This window comes from Dryobates pubescens, chromosome 21 (genome assembly GCF_014839835.1).
Source record: "Dryobates pubescens isolate bDryPub1 chromosome 21, bDryPub1.pri, whole genome shotgun sequence".
Lineage (NCBI taxonomy): Eukaryota > Metazoa > Chordata > Aves > Piciformes > Picidae > Dryobates > Dryobates pubescens.
In genome coordinates, this window is record NC_071632.1 from 3122570 (window position 1) to 3135901 (window position 13332).

The 13332-nt window shown below is 54.7% G+C and overlaps 2 protein-coding genes across 2 annotated transcripts in view; both read left to right on the forward strand.

The window, feature by feature from the left end:
* Positions 1 to 6482: 6482 nt before the first annotated feature.
* Positions 6483 to 7397, forward strand: LOC128898281 (skin secretory protein xP2-like). Its single transcript, XM_054171160.1, has one exon. The coding sequence runs from the start codon at positions 6483 to 6485 to the stop codon at positions 7395 to 7397; it is 915 nt and encodes a 304-aa protein (XP_054027135.1).
* PLXDC2 (plexin domain containing 2) overlaps positions 7071 to 13332 on the forward strand; it is a 369954-nt gene continuing 363692 nt past the window's right edge. Inside the window, exon 1 of the mRNA XM_054171328.1 lies at positions 7071 to 7675. Coding sequence (XP_054027303.1) covers positions 7564 to 7675 — 112 coding nt within the window. The 5' untranslated portion in view covers positions 7071 to 7563. The remainder of the gene's footprint in view (positions 7676 to 13332) is intronic.

The following is a 13332-nucleotide window of genomic DNA, read 5'->3' on the forward strand; positions in this document are numbered from 1 at the left end:
CCCCCAAGACTTTCCATGCTTGCTTTCTCTCCTGGGTCATCCCTCACCCTCTCTCAACCCTAGCTTGTCCTGCTGACTGCTGCTAGGCTGAAATATGAACTTCTCTGTTACCCTTGGCCCTGTCACAAGCATTCAGAGAGCCTTCTGCTTCCTCTCCCGTTCCTGGGCCCCATGGCTATCACTGCACCAACCATACCCCCAACAGGGGTCACAGGCAGAGTGCTTGTTGGAGTGGCCAGGGTGGGCTGTGGGACCTGCACCTCCCTGCTCTGGGTTCTGCTGCCCTGTGGTTGTCAAAGCTGCTCAGAAGCAGGCAAAGGCATTGTCTGGTGCAGTGCTGCTGGTGCCTGTGTCGATGCTGTTGCAGAGGCAGTGCCACTGCAAGAATGTTTTGAAGCATCTCTGCTTCAAATATTTGAGCTTTTTGGTTTCTCATTTTGAAAGGATGTTCCATGTCAAAAAAAAAAACAACTCTTACATTCTTCTGAAATCATTGCAGAGCTCTGAGCTGGTTTGGATGAAACTTCTGGCTTAACCTCAAACTTTATTGTTTTTTCATGCTGCCTTGCTCACTGAAATGCTTCTCTTTGTTTTCTCTTCTCCTCAATCTTTAGCACTGCATGAGATAATGAGACTGAGTCCCAGTTGCCACATCACAGAGTGCCTGCCACTCCGTGGATCTGAACTTTCTACCCCTCAGAACCTCCCCTAACCATACCCTGAGACCCAGGTGTGGGGCAGTACTCATGGGAGGTTTGTGCCACTGCTGTCCTAGGGATGAGGAGAAGGGGTCTGTGGAGAAGGCTGCACCAGAACCAACCAGAAAGGGACCTGGGGGTACTGGTTCACAGTAGGCTGAAGATGAACCAGCAGTGTGCCCAGGTGGCCAAGAAGACCAATGGCATCCTGGCCTACATCAGGAACAGTGTGGCCAGCAGGAGCAGGGAGGTCATTCTGCCCTGTGCTCAGCACTAGTTAGGCCACACCTTAAGTCCTGTGTCCAGTTCTGGGCTCCTCAATTCAAGAAAGATGTTGAGATGCTGGAAGGTGTCCAGAGAAGGGCAACAAAGCTGGGGAGGGGTCTGGAGCACAGCCCTGTGAGGAGAGGCTGAGGGAGCTGGGGTTGCTTAGCCTGGAGAAGAGGAGGCTCAGGGGAGACCTTCTTGCTCTCTGCAACTCCCTGAAGGGAGGCTGTAGCCAGGTGGGGGTTGGTCTCTTCTCCCAGGCAACCAGAGATGGTCTCAAGCTGTGCAGGGGGAAGTTTAGACTTGATCTTAGAAAGAAGTTCTTAACAAACAGAGAGATTTGCCATTGGAATGTGCTGCCCAGGGAGGTGGTGGGGTCGACATCCCTGGAGGTGTTTAAGACAAGCCTGGATGAGACACTTAGTGCCATGGTCTGGTTGATTAGTTAGGGTTAGGTGATGAGTTGGGCTTGATGACCTTGGAGGTCTCTTCCAGCCTGGCTGATTCTGTGCTTCTGTAACCACCCAGCTCTGGGAGGCAGGGTGCAGACAGACTCTAATGAATCCCAATTACACCTGCTCAGGCATCTGCATCCAGCACCATGCACAGCGTTAGGGACCTTGGCAGGTGCCTACTGGATGTGCCTTGGCCAGGAAGGGAACCTCTGTGTTTGCCCCAGGATATCAAGCTGAGTGGGGAGGGTCAGGGCTTTCCCAGCCAGGGGGTCTGGGAAACCAGGACTCCTTTAAGAGTGCAGTGCTGCTTCTCTGGGAAACTTCAGCCCTTGCCTGTCTAACAAGCGGTGTCCCTGCTCCACGCCTCACGCCCGGGTTTCGCAGGGCCCTTCAGTGATTCAGCTGAAAGCCTGCGCTCCTCCTTTGAGCTGGGAAAGTCACAGGCAGCTGCCAGCTGGGCAGCACTCTGAATTCACAGCTCTGGCACCTCTCTTTTACAGCACTAAGCCCAAGGCCTCAGCCAAATCCCCAGTAGCGATGCCATTCACCTTCCCCGCCATAATCAGCCCCTGGCAGAGCTCCAAAGAGAGGGAGGAGGAGGCAACCCCTGATGCTTGTAACGTGAGGCTGTGGACTGTTCCTCACATAAGGGTTACACAGTGAGCCTTGCCCCCGTGGGGACCAGTCCTGGCAGACCAAGTGTTGTTGATGGCTCTGCAATTACCTACATCTTTTTCTCCCTGCAGCTGGTAAAGTGGTTACTTGCTAGAGGCTGCTCTCTTACAGGAGATACTGCTGGCTGTAGTCAATTTATTCATATGCAGGCACAAGCCTCTGCAGAACTATGGCAAGTGCAAGCTCATGGAAGGAGAACTCACTTGCTTTTTCTCCTAGAAGAGAGTTACAGAGGCATTCTCCCCACTCTCACAAGTGCTGCTACTACTCACCAGCTTCTTCTTGACAAATGAAACACACATTCTTCCTTCACTTCTCAAAAGCTAAAGCAGGTGATATGGATTCATGGAATGGTTGGGGTTGGAAGGGACCTTAAAGCTCATCCAGTTCCAATCCCCCTGCCATGGGCAGGGACACCTCCCACCAGCCCAGGCTGCTCAAGGCCTCATCCAACCTGGCCTTGAACACCTCCAGGGAGGAGGCAGCCACAGCCTCCCTGGGCAACCTGTGCCAGTGTCTCATCATCCTCACTGGAAAGAATTTCTTCCCAATCTCCAGTCTAAATCTGCCCTTCTCAAGCTTCAGTCCTTTGTCCCTCACGCTCTCACTATAAGCCCTTGTCAAACATCTGTTTCCAGCTTTCCTGTAGCCCCCTTCAGGCTCCAAGGTCTCCCTGGAGCCTTCTCTTCTCCCGGCTGAACAGACCCAGCTCTCTCAGCCTGTACCCAGCTCTCTGGCAGCCTTTGAAGCTTCCTCTGCACCCTCTCCAGCAGCTCCAGGTCCTTGTGCTCAGGCCCCAGAACTGGAGGCAGTGCTGCAGGTGGGGTCTCAACAGAGCAGTGCTGCTGCTCTCCCTGCTCTGGATGCAGCTCAGCTGCCTGCTGGGCTGCTGGCAACTGTTGCTGGCTCTTGGGGGGTTTGTTATCAGCTGATACCTTTGAGATCTTCTCCTCCAGTCTGCTCTTGAGCCACTCCTCACCCAGCCTGGATTTATGCTTGGGATCCTTTTGGGCTAGCACTGAAGGCTCACAGGAGTGCAGCTGAGGGACATCTCACCTGTGCCTGTCACCAAAGGGAAGGAACAGCAACGTGGTTAAAGAAAAGAACAAAACAAGAGAGAAAGAAAAGAAACATCAAAAAGGCTGCTTTACCTAATCAGATTGCAGCAAGGCCAGGAAATGTGCAGGTTGAAAAGGCTGTGTTGAGAGAGGGGGAAAGAAAGAGGAAAGAAAAACAGAGAGGGGGGGGGGGAGAGGAGAAGGGGAGAGGGGAGAGAGGGAAGAGAGGGGAGAGGGGAGAGAGGGGAGAGAGGAGAGAGGGGGAGAGGAGAAGGGGAGAGAGGAGAGAGGGGGAGAGGAGAAGGGGAGAGAGGAGAGAGGGGGAGAGGAGAAGGGGAGAGAGGAGAGAGGGGGAGAGGAGAAGGGGAGAGAGGGGGAGAGGAGAAGGGGAGAGAGGGGGAGAGGAGAAGGGGAGAGAGGAGAGAGGAGAAGGGGAGAGAGGAGAGAGGAGAAGGGGAGAGGGAGGGGGGAAGGGGAGAAGGGGAGAGGGAGGGGGGAAGGGGAGAAGGGGAGAGGGAGGGGGGAAGGGGAGAAGGGGAGAGGGAGGGGGGAAGGGGAGAAGGGGAGAGGGAGGGGGGAAGGGGAGAAGGGGAGAGGGAGGGGGGAAGGGGAGAAGGGGAGAGGGAGGGGGAGAGAGAGGGGGAGAGGGTAAAAAAGGGAAAAGCGAGAGAAAAAAGCCCTTAACTGCATGTGTGAATGAGTGTGAGCAAGCAAAATGCCAGTGGAATACAGCGAACAAGGAGACTCTTCCCACCCTCCTTTCCTGGCTGATTGATGTTATAATCAGGGATGCCGGAGCTACACGGGAAGACACAAATACGAGGCGGCGGGCTGGGCTGGGCAAAATGAAAGCACTCACATCTGCTTTCTACAGAGGCACTGCTGTTTGTGCCACTGCAAGCTGTATCCCTAAGAGAGGTGAGACAATGTGCAAAGATGGTGGAGACAGAGAACGCAGAGGAGAAAAGAAAAGGCAGCTCAGGCACCCGTGCTCCAAATGCATACAGCTTGTACCCTCAGGAAGCCTTCAAGCGGCTCTATAAATGACAAGGAGCCCTGCTGCTGGAATGAACACCTCTCCAGCAACAACGTGCTCATTTATTAGGATTATTAATCATTAGGATTATTATTGTTGTTGGCTGAGGCCAATTGCATGAGATCCAACAAGGCCAAGTGCTGGGTCCTGCACCGGGGTCACAACAACCCCACAAGTGCCCCAGGCTTGGGGCAGGGTGCCCGCAAAGTGCCCAGCAGAAAAGGACCTGGGGGATGTCGAGTGACAGCTGAAGATGAGCCAGGGTGTGCCCAGGTGGCCAAGAAGGCCAACAGCATCCTGGCCTGGATCAGCAATGAGGTGGCCAGCAGGACCAGGGAAATGTTTGTGCCCCTAGACTGGTGAGGCTGTGCCTTGAGTGCTGGGGTCAGTTTGGGGGCCCTCAATCCAAGAAGGACATTGAGGAGCTGGAGCAGGTCAAAGAAGGGCAACAAAGCTGGGGAAGGGTCTGGAGAAGAGGGCTGGTGTTGAGTAGCTGAGGGAACTGGGGGTGATTAGTATGGAGAAGAGGAGGCTGAGGGGAGACCTTCTCATTCTCTATTACTCACTAAAAGGAGGTTGGAGCCAGGTGGGGGTAGATCTCCCTATCAACAAGTGATAGGATGAGAGGAAATGGCCTCAAGTTGCCCCAGGAGAGGTTTAGGTTGGAGATTAGGAAATTTTTCTTTGCTGCAAGAGTGGTCAGGCATTGGAACAGGCTGCCCAGGGAGGTGGTGGAGTCCCCATCCCTGGAGGTGTTTCAAGAGGCAGAGATGTGGTGCTGAGGGCCATGGCTTAGCCCCAGCCTTGGTAGAGTTCAAGCATGCTTGGACTGGACGATCTTCAAGGGCTTTTCCAACCAAAATGGTTCTGTGATTCTAATTTCCACATGCATTTTCTAGCAAGGCTTGACCTGCTCCTGGGGAGGGGGGGTTTAAGGTGGCATCCAAAAAGGTTGGACTAGGGGGGGCCCACAGTGAACTCCAGAGGTACAACAAACCTTTCCAGCATTCTCCTCCAGCATCCCATTTGAATTTGAGTGGGGAAAAAAGAGTTTGCAAATTTCTGCCTGGACTTCAAACACACTTCTTAAAGCCACGAGGGTTCTGCTGTGATTTACCACCTAAGCACATCAAAGATTAAAGAGGGAGACAATTACAATGGAGCTGATGAATTCTTAATCTCGGAGCGGTGGTAAATTAAGGGCAAACATAACCTCGTTACTGGTCGTTCTTTTGTGATTAAGTATTAGTTATCTGCTACATTTGGCATTCCTCAGCCCTATTTATTTGATTAATTTAATTGTTGCCCTAATTAATGCAATTATTCTGCAGCAAGGCTGGTGCCTTCGTGGCTCCCTACACGGGGCCGAACTGACTACCGGGGGGACAGAGTTTGCTGAACCGGTAAAAAGCCAGGGCCCGGCTCGCCGGTGCCCCTTTTCGCTTGCCTGGCTTTGACTGATGTGGCCTCTGCAAGTCTCTGGCTCCTTGCTGTTGTTCCCAGATTAATGCAGGGGATGGGACTGCTCACAGAGCGTTTAATTAAGCATGTCGATCGGAACGAGCGATAGGAGCGGAGGACACCGCCTCCGTTCGCACCAGGGCAGGTTTAGGTTGGCTCCTTGGGGGAAACTCCTTCCCTGAAAGGGTTCTCAAACACTGAAGGGAGGCCTCAGTGCTCTCTACAACTACCTAAAAGGAGGTTGTAGTGAGGTGGGGGTTGGTGTCTTCTCCTTAGCATCAGGTTGTGAAACGAGGAGGAGTGGCCTGAAGTTGTGCCAGGGGAGAGTTAGGTTGGAGAGCGGGGCAGGGGAAAAAATGCTGCAAGAGTGGTCTGGGATTGGAACAGGCTGCCCAGGGAGGTGCTGGAGTCACCATCCCTGGAGGTGTGCAAGAAATGTGTGGCCATGGCACTCGGGGACGTGGTTTAATGGCCATGGTGGTGGTGGGCTGAAGGTTGACCTTAAAAGACTCTTCCAACTGAAAGAGTTTGATGATTCTGTGATACTCTGAGCAGACTGCCCAGGGCAGTGGTTGAATCCCCATCCCTGGAAGCGCTTCAAGAGGCAGAGATGTGGTGCTGAGGGTCATGGCTTAGCCCCAGCCTTGGTACTGTTACAGAATGGTTGGACTGGATGATCTTCAAGGGCTTTTGTCATCAAAGCGATTCTGAGTCTCGGATTCCGTGATTTATGTTATTGGTTTTGGTTTGCAAAGAGGGTTTTGGGGAGGGTTGGTGTAGTTTTCCCTCCGGGAACAGGAAGATCCATCCCAAGCAACTTTCGAGCACCGGGATGGGAGCTCTCTCTCCCCGGTGCTGCCTCCCTCTGCCCTCGCACACCCCGCGCAGGGGCCGAGCACCGTCCCCGGCCTCCCGCCGAGCACTGCAGGCTTCGGCGCGGCGGGGCCGACGAGCTGCGCTGTTAGCCGGGTGCCCGGGGGAGGCGGCGGCTCCTGGCACCCTCTTTGCTGCTCCTCTCCCCGACCCTCGGAGCATAGCGCGCCCGCGGAACTGCTCCACCGCGGGCGGCGGCGGAAGGGACGGTAGAGCCCCGGCGCCTGCGCCCCGCCGCGCTCCTGCGGTGGGGAGCGGGGGAGGCCGGGCGAGGGGGGCAGCCGGGACGCGGCCCCAGGCGAGCTCCTCGCTCACCCTTTGCGCAGCGGGCGGCGGAGTCAGCGCGGAAGGGCCGCGCTGTGGGTCGGGGGAATCCCCGCCTCCCGCGCCTGCCCTCGGGCCTCGCACAAACCCCGCCGGTCGCGGAAACCGCCCCGAAGGAGAAGTTGTTCCCCCTATCGCCCCGCACATCCCCTCCCGCAGCGCATCCGCCCGCCCGCCCCCCGGATCCCGCTCTCCCCCCCCCGCCCCCGGCTGCTGGGCTCTGGCTGGGAGCTTCCCTGCTCGTCTCGCTTTGGTTCGGTCGGTAGCGGTGTGCCGAGGGGAGGCTCCGTCCCCAAGGCAGCCTGCGGGGGAAGTGCGCTGGGTGGGGGCAGCCAGGAAAGGAGGATCTCTCTCGGCGGCTTCTCCTAAAATCCATCAGCGAGCTGCGAGCAGGGAAGAGTTTGGCACCGGGCAGGCGAGGCTGGGCTGCCTCCGCAGCCGCGATGCCGCTGTACTGAGCGCGGCTCTGCAACTCGGGGGGACGGAGCTCACCCCCCCACTTCCACCACCGCCCCCCCTCGCAGACCCAGTCCAGCGCCAGCAGCACTAGTGGCTCGTCCTTGCAGCTCTGCTGTATGAGGACCGGACCGAGGGCTGGGCGACTCGGCGCCTGCTAGGGCTGCTCTCCGCCGCGCCCCCCGCTCCAGCCGGACTTGCCCCGGCAGCGCCGAGGAGCAGCCCGCAGCCCGCAGAGTTGTGTCGGCAGGCTCCGTGCGATGGCGAGGCTGCGGAGGAGCAAACTAGCCGCTGGATTTCTATTACTTTTCCAGTGCCTGAGCGAGCGCTGCCAGCTCGCCGGCGGAGCGACGGCGCCGAGGCAGAGCCACGGTAAGAGAGGCCGGTACCTGCCGGGCGGGGCCCAGCGCGGCCGGGGGCGACGGGCCGGGGGCGAGCGGCCGGGCCGCCTTCCTGTATGGGCTCAGCCTGCAGCTCCGCGGACCGCGTACCGAGGAAGGCGAACGGCTTGAGGGGGTGGAGGTTGGCGTCCCCCTACTCCCGGCGAGGCCCGGGGGGAGCCGCGGTCCCGGTTTCTCACTCCTCCCTCTCCCGGCTGCTCCGGAAAGACCTCTCTATGACTTCATTTTAAAATTGTTTTAAATGAGAATTTGGGACTTTTCTCTTGGTGTAAATCTTCCCCACCGTCCCTGGGAGCTGGTGCTGTTGCCCTCCCCAAGCCCCTTCGCGGGTTTCCGCGGAGCCTCCTTCCCAGCCACGGAGGAGGCACTTCCGAAGGCGAAGGGCTCCCCACAAACGCTGGGAGGGGAAGGACGGAGAAACCGGAGCCCCCCGGTGAGCCGCGGGTCGGGGCGATCCGGCAGCATTCCTTCCCCCCCCTACCCCCAGCGGCAGCGAGTCGTGGAGGTGGCTGGAGGCAAAAGGGGTCTGGAGGCAAAGTTTGGCTGCAGCCGCTGCCTGGCAGAGCTAGCGGGCACTCTGCTCCTCCGCGGCAGGCAGTAGCCTGCAGCCTTCCCTGGAAACCCGGCTGCAAGAGAACGGGAGAAGCCCCGCTGTGGGACCTGTTGGGTAGTTGGGAGAGGCTCACTCTGTTGCCTGAGCTTGGTTGTGATAGTTTTGGGGTCCTCTTGTCAGCCCTTCTCGGAGACACCTGTGAGTGGCGACACATGGCACCTGTGCGTGCTTTCTCCTGGGCTACAGTGTCACCCCAGCGTGGGGTTGCCTTTTGATGGCTAAAGCCTCTGTATCCCACGGTCCCTGGGCTGCGGAGGGGAAAGCCGCTGAAGGAAAGCTTGGCAGGTTTGCAGAGAGACGTTGAAGGAAGGAATGAGGAAAGTCGTGGGGGGTTTGTGTGCCAGGGGACCTTGCCGCGGCAGCTTCTGGAGGTTTTTCAAAAGCCGTGCCTTTTGTATTTGAAATAGCAGCCAGATTCTTATCACATGAAACACGCTCAGCAGCCTCCCCGCTGCAGCAGAGCTGCCCCTTCTGCCTCTTCCAAAAGGTCTGATACAAATGCGCAGAGCTCTGTGGTCACGGCGTCGCTGACCCGAACAAGGGAGACTGGGGAGCTTTTGGAAGTGCTCGGTGAGATAATGTGCCAGACAGAGCGGGGATTTTCCCAGGCAGGGGCCTACCACCGAGTCGGGGAATTGCTTAATGACAAGGTAGCTCAGCAGGTTGCTCGGGGCTCACATGTCGCTTGGGGCCGGAGGGAAAAAACCAGGAGGAGACTTTTAATGCGCTGCTGCAAAATGTATGTTTGCCGCTCTGAAGCGCTGCGGGCAACACATGTTGGTGTTTGTTAATGTTAGTTAGAAGGGGAAAGGAAGGGGGGGTGGGGGGTGGCATTAGAAAAAGCCAAGGGCTGTGTTGTCGAAATTCCCGGGGCAGTGGGCTGAGCTCACAAAGTTTGTGATTGATTCCAGCCATTGTATCCAGCACGTAGGAAGTGAGTGCTGACTAAATGCAATATAATTTGCCAGCGGGTAGATAACACCCTCCGTCCGTCCCCCCCCTCCCCCCAGCGCTGAGTTAGCCTCTCCAGGGGGAGCAGGCATCAAATGCCTGCACCGGGAGGTGCTAAATAGAAGACGTACCGACAACTTGCTTGCTGTAAATCATTTCACTAGCGGCTTGTGCCTTCCCGAGAGTGATGGGAAGCATCAAGGAGTTTCCAACCAGGCAGACATTACTCTGCTAGTCAGTGCAAGTTGGGTAGTTAATAGCGAGTGACTGTTTTCTTCAGCTGGTGGAAGATGGACGGTCCCATGGCAGCTTTGACAGCTACGTGTTTGTGTCTTTGACATCCTTTCCTTCCTTCTTGGTTGAAAAGTCTCTGTTATGACAGCAAGAATTAGATGCCATTGTTGTAATCAGTGTCTTTGACATGCTTTCGTTGCTGGGCTTGGGAGGTTTTTTTGGTGTGTGTGTTTTTAATACGGCTCTGTGTGTGTGTGTGGGAAACCCACCAGTGAGGGGCTGTGTGTAATCAGTATGAGGGTGATTATGTAAAGCCAGGGAAATTCAACTTCAGGTGCTGGGAGTCAAAATGAAAAGTGTTGCTGCTGTGTTTAGCATTTTCTGTATGGCTTCAGACCAGCTCAGGGAAAACCTTGGAAGAATGAAAGTGGGGGGGGGAAGAAAAGAAAAGAAACAGCAATAAAAAGTCCTCCAAGGAGCTGCCAGCTCTTAAAGGGAGGCTGCCTTGACAGACTCCTCAGACGCTGGGTTACAAAACACCTTCTTGAAACTGAATGAAGTAGCTGCCCAGAAATTGAAACATTTAGTGTTTCCTGGCAGAGCTGGAGCCAGGAAAGGGTTTCAGAGGATGCTGCTGGAGGGATGTGCCACGATTCCAGCAGACGGGGGAAAAAATGACAGCTGCTTGGGTTTTTTGCCAGCTCCTCAGAATTCCCTTGCTGGTTAAAATCAGGTTGGATCAATTCGAGTCAAATAATTGTTTAGGTATCCCCAGGCTTGTCTGGCTGCTTCTGGCTATGTTTAAACCCCAGATTCTTGTGGCTGAGATGTGTGGGAGCGAGGCTCTGGCAGGAGCAGGGCTGTCCCCACTAGAGGGCACGGTGGTTGCCAGGAGGGACGCTGCTCTTCCCTGGGAATGCTCTAATCCATCCCATCCATGCATCCATCCTCCTCCCAGCCTGGTCAGTGCTTTGGCTTTGCAGGCAAAAATGATATCAGTCAAGGGGGAAGGCTCTTAAACATGAGGTTTGTGTGCGTGAGGTTTGTCAAGCTGCAGCAGGGCAAGTTTAGAGTGGACGTGAGGAAGGATTTGTGCCCAGCAAGAGCGGTCAGAGATTGGCACAGGCTGCCCAGGGAGGTGGTGGAGTCCCCAAGCCTGGATGTGTTTAAAGGTGGTTTAGATGTGGTGCTTGGGGATATGGTTTAGTGGGGAAGTTTGTCGAGCAGGGTCAGTGGTTGGCCTTGGTGATCCCAGGGGTCTTCTCCAACCAGAGTGACTCTGTGCTTCGTGTGTCTTTCACAGTAACCAGAGTGAATATGAGCTGAAGTTAGTGAACTGAAGCAAAAGGTCATTGGGAAGCCTGCAAGATCAGCTGAGCTCCCAGTTGTTGAAGTGAGAGCTTGCTGCTTGTGGAAGTGCTGCCACGAGAACCTTCCATTCCTTTGCAAAACACCATCAGTCAGCATTAGGAAGCTGGTATTGTAATTTTTTCATCTGTCAAAGCATATTTTGGAGTCTGGGTACAATTTATATTCATTGAACTGCTGCTGTCTCCAGGCATCAGTGCTCAGAGAGGGGTAGAATTATTTTTATAGGATAAACTGCTATTAAGGAGTGGTTATGTAGCATTTATCTACTGCTGAAATAGTCACATTTTTATCTCTTGGGAGACCCTACCTTGAATACTGCATCCAGTTCTGGTGTCCCCAGCATGAGAAGGACATAGAGCAGTTGGAGTGAGTCCTGAGGGAGGCCACAAGGGACAGGCTGAGGGAGCTGGGGGTGTTCAGCCTGGAGAAGAGAAGATTCCAGAGGGATCTTCTAGCTGCCTTCCGGTACCTGAAGGGATCCTACAGGAAGGCTGCAGAGAGACTCTTCCTAAGGGTGTCTGGAGACAGGCCAAGGGGGAATGGTTTGAAGCTGAGGCAGAGCAGGGTTAGACTGGAGCTGAGGAAGATGTTCTTCACTGTGGGGGTTGGTGAGACTCTGGAACAGGTTGCACAGAGTTGTTTTGGATGCCTCTTCCCTTGGGGTTTTTATGGTAGTTTGGCCCTGGCCTGGAGGCCAGCTGCCCACCAAAGCCACTCCATCACTCCCCCTCTTAAGTGAACAGGAGGAGCAGGGAAAGAAAATATAACAGAAGCCAGGAATAGGATAGGAGCAATTTTAATAACACTACTAAGCAAACAGCAAAGGACCTTGCAGAAGCAAAAGAGCAGAGAGAGAGCTGTTGGTCTCTACTGCCCATCCGCAGGACGCTGGTCGCTCTCGGGCAGCAGGGCTCCCTGAGCTTGGTGGTTACCTGGGAGGATAAACGCCATGGATGAATCCCCACACTTCCTTCTTTCACTTCCTTCTTACACCTGAGCTGGTGTCATGTGGTATGGAATATCTCTTTGGCCAGTCTGGGTCAGCTGGCTCAGCCGTGTCCCCTCCCAAGATCTTGCCCACCCCTCAAAATACTCTTGAGCAGGGAAATGTTGAAAGCACACAGCCTGGATACTGGATTCAAGAGTAGCCAAAACACTGCTGTGTTACCAACTGCTGCTGCAAAACACAGCACTAGAAAGATGCTGTGAGGAGAATTAGCTCCAGCTCAGTCCAACCCAATACAGTTTTTAAGGCCAGGATGGATGAGGCCTTGAGCAGCCAAGTCTAGTTGAGAGGTGTCCCACCTGCCCATGGCAGGGAGCTTGGGCTGGATGACTTTTGGAGGTCCCTTCCAACCAGACCATTCTGTGATTCTGTGTTGCCTGAGCATCACTGTTTAAAAACCCCTAAATGCTAGCAAACCCAAACTCCTGGCCTTGCACAGCAGCACTTTCAGCTTTTACTTTAGAAGCACCAAAAGAGCTCAGTTGTCACACAACATGCATGGCAAGCAGTGCATTCAAAATGAGTCTGTTTCACCTCCCCCCGTATGTAATCAGGGACAATCAGGTTAGAGAATCCCAATGAATCCTGTCTAGGTGCTATGTGTATTTTAGTGAGAATTCCCTCTAAAGTAGTAACCTCTTTTCTTTTTAACTGTCCAGAGAAGGGCAAGGAGGCTGGGGAGGGGTCTGGAGCACAGCCCTGTGAGGAGAGGCTGAGGGAGCTGGGGTTGCTTAGCCTGGAGAAGAGGAGGCTCAGGGGAGACCTTCTTGCTCTCTACAACTCCCTGAAGGGAAGTTGTAGCCAGGTGGGGGTTGGTCTCTTCTCCCAGGCAAGCAGCACCAGAACAAGAGGACACAGTCTCAAGCTGTGCCAGGGGAAGTTTAGGCTGGAGGTGAGGAGAAAGTTCTTCCCAGCAAGAGAGATTGGCCACTGGGATGTGCTGCCCAGGGAGGTGGTGGAGTCACCACCCCTGGAGGTGTTCAAGAAAGGCTTGGATGTGGCACTTGGAGCCAGGGTTTAGTTGTCAGGAGGTGTTGGGTGCTAGGTTGGACTTGCTGATCTCTGAGGTCTTTTCCAGCCTTATTGATCCTATGATTCTCAGCTATTCATCCTTTATTTTTTTGTGTGTGCTTTTTGTCTTTGTCCTTTCCTCAGAAGGGCTGCTTGGAAATGCTGCTGGTGAAGAGTGGGTAAATGAAGTCTATGTTAAGGTTGACTTGGGCAATAAATGCAGTTTCACAGCAATTCATTTTCCCCAATTTGGCCCCAGATCAATACTCCCAGTTCACTGCAGGTTTGAACCCCACCCTGGGGAAAGCAGTGGTTTGTTAGGCTGTAAAAATTCCTCTTCAGAATGTGCATCCTCTTGCAGGCACTTCAAGCCTAGCAAACACTTGACTTGGACACTAGATTTTTATCTGGCACTTAACTTGGAGTTGATGAGAGCAGGCTC